Source organism: Rhipicephalus sanguineus, chromosome 6, assembly GCF_013339695.2.
Source record: "Rhipicephalus sanguineus isolate Rsan-2018 chromosome 6, BIME_Rsan_1.4, whole genome shotgun sequence".
In the NCBI taxonomy this organism is placed as follows: Eukaryota; Metazoa; Arthropoda; class Arachnida; order Ixodida; family Ixodidae; genus Rhipicephalus; species Rhipicephalus sanguineus.
In genome coordinates this window covers 5924194-5936517 of record NC_051181.1, presented here as the reverse complement: position 1 = coordinate 5936517, position 12324 = coordinate 5924194, and the positions used below count along the sequence as shown (strand labels likewise).

At 45.3% G+C, this 12324-nt stretch overlaps 1 protein-coding gene across 1 annotated transcript in view; it reads right to left on the bottom strand.

The window, feature by feature from the left end:
• Window positions 1–10906, bottom strand: part of LOC119395679 (uncharacterized) — a 320940-nt gene extending 310034 nt beyond the window's left edge. Inside the window, exon 1 of the mRNA XM_049416426.1 lies at window positions 10772–10906. Coding sequence (XP_049272383.1) covers window positions 10772–10783 — 12 coding nt within the window. The 5' untranslated portion in view covers window positions 10784–10906. The remainder of the gene's footprint in view (window positions 1–10771) is intronic.
• Window positions 10907–12324: the final 1418 nt, after the last annotated feature.

Below are 12324 nucleotides of genomic sequence, written 5' to 3'. Positions count from 1 at the left end.
GAACGGGCCGCGAGTGCACCATGAGCCTGGTACGTAAGTCATGCCGTGCGTGACATACATGTCGTTATTTTCATGTTACTTTGTCATTTATGTTCGTCGCACCATCACGTCATGCTATTCGCCGCGAGATCGGGCTACACGTGGCAGCACCGTCGCCGCGCTAGTGTGGATAGGCGGTTGTCGGCGCGTATACAAACGTGCACAACAGCGCTTCGTTGTGAGCGATTTGACCCGATTTCCGGCAAACAAAATACGCATCTACGTATGCCGTACATGATATGCATGTCATGAGTGCAGCTTTGTGGTAATATGTGCGCTTTCATTCCCGAATTAATGCACGAAGCGCGCCGAACGTTCCAATTACTTGAGAGAGAAGCGCATTCTGCCAACGAACGGGTTGCTCGCCTTCGGCGACAGTCGGCGTTTTCGCAATGGGTGACGTTTTCTTGTTGTTTTATTTGTACTATCGTGAGCAATATGAGCTCGAACACGCCAGCGTGTGACGAATAGCCTCAAAAGCGAGATAACGTGATACGTGCATGGCGCTGCCGAAACCGGAGGGGAAAGGAGGGGCGCTCTTCCGCTGACTGTTGGCACACCCGCTTCGCTAGCGTTGCTGCGAAACGGCAGCTGACTGCGTGCCATCGGCCGCTAGCAATGAAAACGCAAAAAAAAGATTGCACGAAAAACGATAATAAACAAAAGAGGCGTAGCAAAGCGCTCAGCCAACACCACCTAGATATAATACAAGCATGGCCTGCGCATCACGGCAGGCTACATCACAGTCGATATCTCAGCAGCTACATAGTCTGATGGGTCATTAGATGTGGCTGTGCGCGTTGATGTGAATTGATATCACCGCTACCGGTCACTGACACGCTACAAGTTACAGTTTTTGCGCCAACAATATTGAGGCGGGAGTCTCAACAGCTAGCGGAAGCGCGGCGCCCTTTCCACTTTGTTTCCGACAGTGACCGCTGCGAATCAGCCGATGTAGGGTTCGAGGCTATTCGCCACGCGCTCGCGCGTTCGAGCTCATATTGCTCACGATAGTACATGTTTAGCTTGTGTTCCACCTACTACGCACTACTGTATCGCGCGACTGAATTAACTATTTACTTCATGTTCATTTGGATGTCCCTCAACAAAAAGAAAGCCGGTATTCCTGCGAGATGAGTTGAAATTACACTTTGTGCACTGCGTGCTCAAATATTCATTCGAATTTCTTATTCAGTTATCCATGAAATGGAGGACAGTTTATAGGTTTACTGAGGAAAGCTACGTGGCTGACAGCGCTTTAGCGCTACGGAAACCTTTACCACGCACACGCTTGTTTTTGTTCCAGTAACAGTACACAAAGGTAACTGTACAGCACGGAAATTTCTTCGTTTGATTACTTGCACGACAGCAATGGAACAAAGGTGCGGTTGTTTCACAAGAACAATGTACGCTTTTTTATACGAATAATATCCGCTGCCTTCTGTCAATCTAAACAACGCAACCCAAACGCTCAAGATAATGTGAAGAAAAAAAGATGTGGCTTCGCGTGAAATTACTACGACATAAATGTAAACTACGCCGTTTGGATTAATTTTGACCATCAGCGCTCTTTAACGCGCACCTTAATCTAAGTACACGGGTGTTTTTGTATAAATTTCGCCACAAGTTAAAATTGCGCAAGGCAACTCAGTTTTGCGATTTCCGTGTCATTTCATTGTCTGTTCTTTTTAGGGGACAACTGAAGTACCCAAGTGTCATACGTGACTTAGCAGAAATATTTCTCTCTAGTGAGACCAGGACTGCACACAACTAAAGCTCCTCGCGTAACGTATAAACAACACCTAACCACAACGCTCAAGTTGCCTTTTTTTACGAGCCTTTTTTTACCACCGCGCCGCTAAAAGAGTATATCCACATGAGATTTAATACTTCTCGTCTTTAGGGCAACGCCAAATCCGCTTTGCAATGCGCTTGAACCACAGAGCGGCACCTACACTGATATGACTCTTGTGAACGGAGGGTACGACGACCACACACAGCACTCTCGACAAGTGCACTCTCTGATCTTATTACAGTAAATATACAGCCTATCAAGGCCACATAATGCTTCTTTACATCGTGTTAGGCATACGTACGAGCGGTTAAAGTTGCACTAACGCAACGGAACAAACCGCCTTTGAGGATCTGCATGACGTACGCGCGCATGCAAGCACAACGGGGCTAGCAGACGACGCACGGAGCAATCCACACTAGGCGCGGTTCAGCCAGAAGCCGCTAGGCGGCGACTCCGCTCGATCTCGCGGCCAATATCAATTTTGGTATATGTCAAGCCAGCGAACCGGCCGGGAGCGTACCACGAGCGTGGCGTGTAAATATGCTGTACATTACATGCATGTCATTATTTTCATGTTACCAGCTGTCATATATGTTGTTCGTACAGTCACGCTGCGCAATACCAATTTTGGTGTATATCAAGCAGGCGAAACGGCCGCGAGCGCCCGGAGACCATGTTGTCTAAATCACGCCATACATGTGAAGCGCGTCATGATTTGCACGTTAGAAACTCTCATCTATTGCGTCATACACTCTTGTGACACCATACCTATTTCGGTAAATATCAAGTTAACCAAACGGCCACAAGAGAACCAAGGGAGTGACGTGAATATCATACCGTTCATGAAATGCATATCTTCATTTTCAAGTTATAACCCGAAATTTATGTTCTTCATACAGTCATGTCATGCCACACCAATTTTGGCATACATCCCATTAACGAAACGACCCCACGAGCGATGAGTCGTAGGCGGCTAGATAGAGAGGTAGATACGCTGAAAGTCGCAGAAGTTCGCTAAGAAACGCTTCGCAGCCCCGCCACGGTGGTCTAGTGGTTATGGCGCTCGACTGTTGACACGAAGGTCGCGGGATCGCTTCTCGGCCGCAGCGGCTGCATTTTCGATGGAGGTGAAAATGTTCGAGGCCCGTTTACTTAGATTTGGGTGCACGTTAAAAGAACCCCAGGTGGTCGAAATTTCCGGAGCCCTCCACTATGGCGTCCTTCATAATCATATCGTGGTTTCGGGACGTTAAAACCAAGATATTATTAAGAAATACTTCGCATTTAGAAGTCATTAAACTCAGATAGCAATGATGTGTAATGCGTCTTTTGGAACTCCTGTGATTATAACACATGTTTCACACGACTAGTAAGTGTACACACGAGTTCGTCCTGAAAAAGTTGTTTGCATGATATAATTTTCTTGCTCGTGATAAAGCATGAATCAGGCATAGTGCTTTCAGGGGATGTACACTAGAGCAAAAGGCCACGGTTATCACATTGTGACGTAATGAAATGTGCATAAAGGAGAACTTTGGTTTCTATTTATTCTGTTCTCTACCTTCATTTGTTTTGATCCTTCGTCATGGTGTCGATTTCAGCGCATTGACATGTGACAGGACCGTGCGCTCTCGTTTTGCAGCATCTACCTTAGATACAGTGAACTACCCTGGACATCCTTCTGGCACCATGCAACTGCGGGACACCATGAAGCGCAGATTATAACGAAGTGAGGTGACTTTTCGGCAACAACTTTGCATTGCGCGCTCTGCCCGTCTCCTAAAATAGCATATTAAGGTACATAAGCATTGTACGTTGATACATATGCAGCGAGGAACAGTGAAATAGCTTATCAAGGTACGTTAACATCACTAGCTTGGATTCATTTAGCTAGAACGAAAAAATCATGTTAGAGCCAAATAATGAGGGCCATTTCATTTGACAGACATCTGCTAAGTCACAGTGCATACATATTGTGATGTACATGCATTTTATGGTAATGAATGAATGAATAACTGTTTATTCTATCACAAATACAAGACATGGGCCTCAAGCGAAAAGCGACAATGGTAGCTTGAGAAGTGCGCAAGACCCAGTAGAGCAAAAAAAAAGAAAGACAGAGTAGCATAAACGTGTGCACATTCAAAGGCAAAACACATACGCGACCTGCAAAGTGACAAAATCAAAAAGGGCGGACATTTGCGCTAGTGAAAACAATGAAAACCAGAAAACAGTGAAAACAGAAAAAGAATGGACGATCATTCGACGGCATGGAATGAATGCAACTTCATTGGTCACATATCAGCACTGAAACATGCCAAGGTTACATGTGCATATTCTTGGCCATTAGGAGATGTGCAAGACTAATTTCATCGCAATATTATGTCAGCTGTTGATTCTGTTGAACCACTTTGTTGAATCACCTTGTTTATTCCCTCTCGTTAATTTGCTGTTTTGCATTATGTTGCCATAGCTTTTAAGGTCACTGCGTAGCGTCGTAACTGTTGACACAATCTGACAAGGTGAAAGCTTTATTATTGTGCCCAGGCCTTATTTTATCCTCATTAGAAGTGCGCTGTTTATTTTTGCCATTGTTGAATACCAAGTTGCCCAATCTTCACTCCTAAACAGAGTAGGTACGGTTGATCATGACTTTGCTAACATTCACAACCCTTTAAATGTGTACTTATAATGATAACTTTACTGACATCAAAAACTACCAAGACAATGTTAAACATGACAAGAGTACACTTCTGGTGCTGTTTTGCATTTTTAAAGAAGATAGTCTTTCTGGGGGAACACAAACGCAGAAAGTTTGGTCTGTCTGTCTGTCTGTCTCTGTTTGTCTGTCTGTCACCCGATTCAGCGACCCGGCCAAAGTTGAACCACTTCCTTACCGCCCACCCATCTTGATCTGGTAAGGCTGTTCATACTTATGAACGTTGTCGATAAAAAGTAAATATTACGCGTATCTGAGGCGCAACATCACTAGGTAATTATTAGGTGGTGTGTTCCTTTATAGAAAATACATAGATACGTAATTCTAAAGAGCCTACTTTCTTAAGCTGCGCTTAAAATGCGGCTGCGCTGAAAATGCCTATGCGCGCCGATGAACGCCCTCTGCCACGGAGGAAGGAAACCCTCTGCACAAGCTCATGTTTCCCGAGGTATTGCCAGATGGTGTCCATATCTCACGCAGCGCCTCCTCTATCGTCTTTACACGCCATTTGCAGCGGAACACGCAGATACGCGGCCAATTTTTTACATCCGTTTGCCCTGTGCACACTAAGCTCACAGGGACATACTTAGCGGCATCTCTATTTTGTACTTATTTTGTGTTTTCACAAAAAATCTGCAAAAATGATAGTCAAGTGCGAGTCTTTGGTAAGGCATTCATTTTTATAGATACAGAAATCTTAATGAACTTCGTGTAATTTTTAGGAATACACTTCTGGCAAAGCAGCAAGAGTTACTTGCCCACCGGTCTGTGTTCAAGACAGTGTATTGCGGGCATGAGTGTCGGCAGGATTTCGTCTTGGGGGGTGCAAGGCGGCGTAATGTAGCAGCCTGGTGAGCGGGAGAGCATTGGTGTAGCTTGGCTGGGGTGAAGTGCAGCTGTGTCTTGAGGAGGGCAGGTGCCCTTTTTGCAAGCCCCTGCCGACACTCACGATTGTGGGAACATTCTGATGCGCCTCACTGCACACTATATCGAACAGCTTGTACATCTTACCACATTTGGGCCAACAATGGTATTGATGCAGTGTGTTATGCGCAATACTGCGTGCAACCTTTCTGATATCGTGTGCATTTGAAAATTTCGCATTGTTTAAAAAGACGCTGAGTGAAGCCAGTGTTATTCAGCAAACTTATGTCCTAACAGAGACAGTTGGGCGAGTTGGTGTATATTCATAGTTAAAGATGATGCAAAAAAATCACAACACAGAGAAATGAATGGGACAAGATGACGCGCTACAAGCAATTGAAGTTTAATCGAAACAACAGAAAGATGTAAACATCAAGTACGAAAAAATTACGAGATTAAACAATCACACATTCACAGAGGAATGAAAGGGGCAGACAGGACAATGCTTTACTAGCAACTGAAGTTTAATCGAAACCATAGAAAGACATAAACACACAGTATGAAAAATTACAAGATTAAACATTCACACGTCCACAGAAAGAGCATGAACATTACTAAAAAAGCCAAGCACATGTTCAACTTCATTTGTTAGTAGTGTGTCGTCCCGCCCCCTTCGTTGCTTGTGTTGCGATTCGGTTTACGCCTTTTCCTTACCTATGAACTTAACTCCTGACTGTTTTACAGCCTCTATACAATTGTGCTAATTTTTAATTCATCCTCATGGCATATCAAGTCCTAGGATCCAATGTATAAAGCAACGAGTCACTATTTATGGGAAATTTTTTGTTCAGTGCATGTGATTGCCTATTCCCAAGTTGACGTTGCAGCCATGGTATTTGGACTATCTTCATTGTGGTAATTATGCATAACCTGTCAAGTGAGGAATTAAAAATGGACTTTTGAGTTACTGATGGCACAAGGTGGCATGAAAACATTGAAGCATAGCTGTACTAGTTATGCATAATAGAAGTATTAGTACATTGCAGTGATGTGATTATGCCGACATCTTCCTAACACACTTCTAAAAAAACATGGCTGATCCCTCCGTCATAGGAATCGGTATAACACGAAAGTGAAACGTGTCTTCACAGAAGTATTTCACAGAAGCACAGAAGTGCTTATTGTATAGTGATATATGAGAGTTTGTACAATGTCTATCCGTGTTGGGCAGCTACAGCACCGTTTTGACGCGGATGCTCCCATGTTGACGGCACGTCTCTGTCGCGACGACTAACGCCCATGATCATGATTAAACCGTTGTGGTAGCTGACGTTGTGAACGTTTATTTGGACACAGCAAATCGTGAATCCCGCGTAAGGATGATATCAACAAGCTCATAATCAACATTCGTACCCGGTATGCACTTCTTCAAAGCGTCGTCAATTAAGGAGAGAAACGGAACGGTGCGCGCTTTCTAGCAATGGGTGACCGACGCCTGCGCTCATGCATACACTACCACACACTACGCTTCAGCAACACGGGAGCTAGAGGTTCGTAGCCTGAGCCGCAAACGCGTGCGTCCCGCTGTGCTCTGTCTCGCAGGCGCTAGTCTCGCTCCACCAAGGCACGACATTCGCCCGTCGAAATCGCGTTCTTTCTGCAACGCGTATTGCAGCAGTTTTGTTAGTCGGTGCTCTCGCAATAGAAGCAGTCGGCGGCGGAGAAATCCCGTTGGTGCACGTGGAAGCTGCACTACTCCGATGAGCCGATGCAGGCAAACACGAAGCGAAAGGCAAAGAGAGACCTTAACCAACGTAACTGCGTCAAGGGTGCCTCGGCGACGCCAGCGCGGCCAGTCTACCTCTCTGGTATCGAGACGCTGTAACCATGTCCTCCGATATCGCGTGCAGTCCCGGAGTAAGCGCTATTAAGTGTCGATCGTGAAGCATTACTTCTTTTCACATCTCACAGACGGCGGCACCGCCCCGCTCCGCGCCGCCTACCTACACCGCCAACAGAGAGCACCGTGCGAAAGAGAATGTGTGAAAGATTTAAGGTGCGTTCGCGCCGTATGTAACATCTGCCGACCTAGCTTAGTCAGTAGGGCGTCTGGCGCTTGCCGTCGCGGCCGCAAGATCGTGGGTTCGATTCCCAGCGACGAATCTTTTTCTTGTTTTTTTTTTCTTTCTCGCCCGTTGGCGTCCTTTTTATCAACGTCATATCCATGACGGATGTGCTTGATGGACCCCGGCATAAAGCACTTTCGTGTTAAAATTTACGATTGCTTCCAGGTATCTGTGGGTGAATATGCACAGCAATATAGGAAAGCAACCTTGTCATTTTGATGGTATTGTAGAATTCTTTTATGAGTCTTAAGTGGACCTACAGTCAACGCCACAGATCTATATTGGGCTTTTCCACAGGACATTGAACCACAATATCATGTGCGACATGTTTTGATGCCATAGGGCAAACTGATGCAATAAAAAACTGTACAACTGCCTGTCTACACGGTTTCGTATCCCCAAAATGATGCTAGCCTTATTGTACTAATTAGTTGCCTTCATGTGTAGGCTCACACCAAGTTCCTTGGGTAGCCTCTTTCTTTAAACTGTACTTACATACTGGCACGGTGATGTGCACATGTCAGTGTGCACTATGATGAGATTTTACACCGTGTGTTCGTGTTGCTTTACTGCTGTGAATTGTGTATAGTGTATAGTGCTTAGGCTGACTGTATATGTTGTTCCACGCGTTCAGTATTGGGAGTATGTTCTGTGTGCAACGATCGAAATATATATACATATATCCTTATATTGACAGAAGAACTGCTGCTCTTTTGATTCCAATAAAATATTGCAACCACTGGTTCTTGTATATATTGGAGTATGACTACTTGTGGTGCATGCAAATCGAAGAAATGAACTTGTGCTTGCAAACCAAATTGCTGAAACACTGCCTGCTTGCTATAACTGCTTCTGTTTTATTACCAAACATGTTGAACAAATGATTCACGCATTATGACAAATTGTAGAGGAGACATAGGCAACAGAAAGTTAGGCAGAAATAATGACATTGTTATAATGTAGATTGGGTGATATTTCATCAATAGTAGCATAATTGAAGGAGCCTGTTGTATCAATAAAGTTGAATATAATGTGCACGTGGACGAAGGAGTGCGCGTATGATAGAGTTTTCCAGTTTTCTGCATATTTGCTACAGTCCTCGTGTTTGTGTTATGATTGCGGAATTCTAAAATGCAAGCAAGCCAAACTCTCTGGTACTGTGATTAAGTCATTCAAAAGAAGCATATTTTCTTAAGAACAGCTGTTTTATTGAGGAAGACGGTAATGCATATTTTTTTTAAATGAGTACTACATCATCTGTGCAAGGGGAGAGCCAAGTACACATGGACGTTCACAAGAGAGAAATGCAAGTACATCAACTTTTTGTTTTGTGGGAGACCTGTCACTGGTAAACTTGGGGAGGTTGTCCTTGATCTCGGCGCAGACGTTAGGCATTACGTTTTAACGATGTGGCGTGATTCTTAATAAAAGCTAATTAATAAGAAATTTAGGTGGTATCCGAGTGTACAAGCAAATAAATACTGAATATGCATTATAGAAAATCACTGCATGCTTCGCTAAAGCGTGCACTGTCAATAAGCGCTAATTGCGGAAATAGATGAGCGTTCAGCTGCTCAGAAGGCGCTGCTGCCCCTGCGTGCAGCTCGCGGCTGTACGCGCGCATTAAACGCACTTAATGTAGGCGTGTTACAATGTTCCGTAACTCTGACGTCAGCGTGTGTAATTTTTATATGCAAACGCACGCGGTCTTCCAACAGCTCAGAAGACGCTGCCGCCTCTGGACGCGTTCAGCTCGCGGCTGCATATAGACGGTTTCAAGATTGCAATAGCAGGAGCACGTGGTGTACCCCAAGAAACTTCCGGTCACCTCATTTATTATTCTGCAACACCGAAGCGTAAAGCGTTTTTTAAAGATTTGTCAGAGTAAGGGAATACTCTTTTTCCAGTTTCACATAAAAGAAAGGCGCTTATAGTTAAAGACTAACTCTTTTAGTGTTGTGTGTAGCTTAGAAGAATATTTAATTCAAATATTTTGCTAGACACAGGGAGAAAAGTGTTGAAACTCTACGGGCTACTCGCCAAGGCTTTTGTTCCCCGCCAATCCTGCTAGCCTACGCCAGCGCAGGAAACCGGAAGCGGTCCAGGGCCTGTGTTAGTAAACTGTGAAACCCTCTATATAACGAGAATTGCTCCACAGCATGCGCTCATGGAATGCACATACGTTCGGCCATCTGAAGATACCTTTGTCGCGCTGGTATTCACAAATTTGAGGGGAGCGAAGCATTGTCGATATATGGCGAAGCACTCGAGAGGGCACACGTTTATCATTTTTCCAGCGGCACGACACGACGAATCGACGATTTCGGAGCCGTATGTGTTGACGTCTGCCTGCATGACGCCCCACAAATTAGGTTTTGTCCTTACTCAAGCGGAAACACAAGCCGATGGTACAAGAAGAGAAGTTCGGAGTTCTGCCTACGGGTTACCAGCCACTTTGTACATATATTGGTACATATATAAGCTCACGAAAAAAAAGCAAGCAAGCATGTGGTGGCGGTGTAGTGTAATGCTTATGCTGTTTGCTTGCAGGGCGTGCGGTAGCGAGTTCGATTCCTGTGTCGTGCGTACTTGTATGTTAACCTCGTAACTGTGCATAAATGCATTGGTGTCCAGTTTCCAATATGTCTTAGTGATGAATAATAGCAGAAATTGTTCGTAAGCGCTAATATATTGCTTTAAATATTTTTTTCTCGCGACCGCTCCGAAGCCGCCTATAAAAGGGGTTTTTAAAAGCTCTTAAAAGCAGCAGACAAACTCCAATGCGCTCCGTTCAAGCCCCCAAAGTGAGTTAAATAGAAACACCAAAAGTACCTCCGAAAGACAAGTTATATCAAATCACTTCATTAAAAGAGGATGTAAATAAAACATCCTTTTGAAGGGGGTTTCGCGTAGTACCTTTAGGATGCACGCTGCGCAACGTGCCCAAAACTCCCTAACAGTCTCAAACCCATTTGCAGTGTAGTATGTTACATGTTCCGTGAATAGTAAAGAAATAAATCCTTTTGATCTAAGCCAAGTCGAGTGATTTAATCATCTAATTACAGACGCAACAGCTACATTTGGGTGACGGGTGTAGGTCCGATATAGAGGAACAATGGTGAAAAATTATACATTCAATGACTTGCGCATAGCCGGTACTGTAGTGTCGTGAGGTACCAACAACATTACCTCCCTAACCGCAGATATAGCGTGACACGTACACCTTACCTGCGGCCGCATAGCGCCCTGTAAAGTGCACTCCCTGGCAGACAGGCACCCAAAATCTTGAAGCCGTAAAGGAACTGTGCCTGCGCAATCGCACCAGCGCGTGAAATGCGTGTCTGAAGCCGAACACGTTGTCAACCTGAGATGCGTCATCGGGTGGCGAGATGGCTGAAATCCCATTCACACTTATCTGCCAGCTCTTTATCAGTGTGGTTCCTCAATCGTTACATCGAGTGTGAAACAGATTACTTTGCACAGCACGAACAAAACGCACTCTGATCCTGATATCCTCTTGCATCGGAAACAATGGCTCGGCAGGACGCCATACCGTGCGCTTAGTTCGCAACAAATGAGTTTCCAGAGTTTCACATGTGATATACACGTGGGCGAACACAGGAAGATATTGAACAAAATATATTGTGCTAGTGCTTGTACATGTTTAGCTTCACAGCCAATAAATATTTTTGCTTAGGAAAACAGACACATTTTACAGTGTCAGTAATAATGAGAACTAACAGACAATAATGGCAACAAAAGGTATAGGGGTGTTATTTGTAGTAATTAGGATATAAATGTGAAGAAATAAACTGGTCGAAAAGATAACCTGCAGCCGGCAGGGACCGAACCTGCGACCTTCGAATAACGCGACCGATGCTCTACCACTGAGCAACTGCGGCGGTCATCCTTCCGTCAACTTTGTGGGGTATATATGTGCATTTAAACATGGTAGTGTTGCATATACATACCCCATCAAGTGGACAATGGGATGATCGCCGCCGTAGCTCAGTGGTAGAGCATCGGACGCGTTGTTCGAAAGTGTCACGTATCTCGGGAGCGCTTGCAACGTGGGATGGAGTTGGGAGAAAGAGACGGGAGACTGCGGTGGCAGGGCAAACACACTTTATCTCCCACACCACGCGAAACAAAATAAACACACAGAATTTACAACAATAAGTAAAACATTAGAAAATACTGAGATGCACGAAAATAAACCATTCAAACTATCTTCAGCTCTCCTAGCCCGAAAGTCTGGCCACTATGGCGCCTCAGCCTGTCGCTATCCCAATCGAATGTTCTTACTGCTCGTGGTTTTCGCTGACTCGGTTCGGTGCCAAAGTCGACGCCCTGTCCCGTCGCCGAAGCTCCTGTCGACGTCTCAGAGTCCTCATCGTTGATCAGCCGCCTCGCTGGTCGTTTTCATTGCCGATGCTTCGGTCTTCGTCGAGAACATTGGTCTGGCCCAGTTAGGCCTAACTCTCAGCCTCTCCTCAGTGCCACTGGATCAACTTGCCGACGTGGCTCTACGGGGATTGTCAGTTGGTTGCAGTCGCCTTGTCGAGCTGGGGTAATGCCGCAGATGCCCTGAGAACTGCTGCGATGAGGCTGCCGCAAGTCCAGGAATCCTCGCGCGGTTGAGACCAAGGTCGACGGCCACCCTCCTGGGCCTCTTCTGCCGCTGCCTCCAGAACTGGGCCTTGCTGTTCTCTTCGCGGGTGCGACGTTCGCTTACACCACCTTGCTCTTCTCCAACTCCACCGAACAATGACTACTCCTTG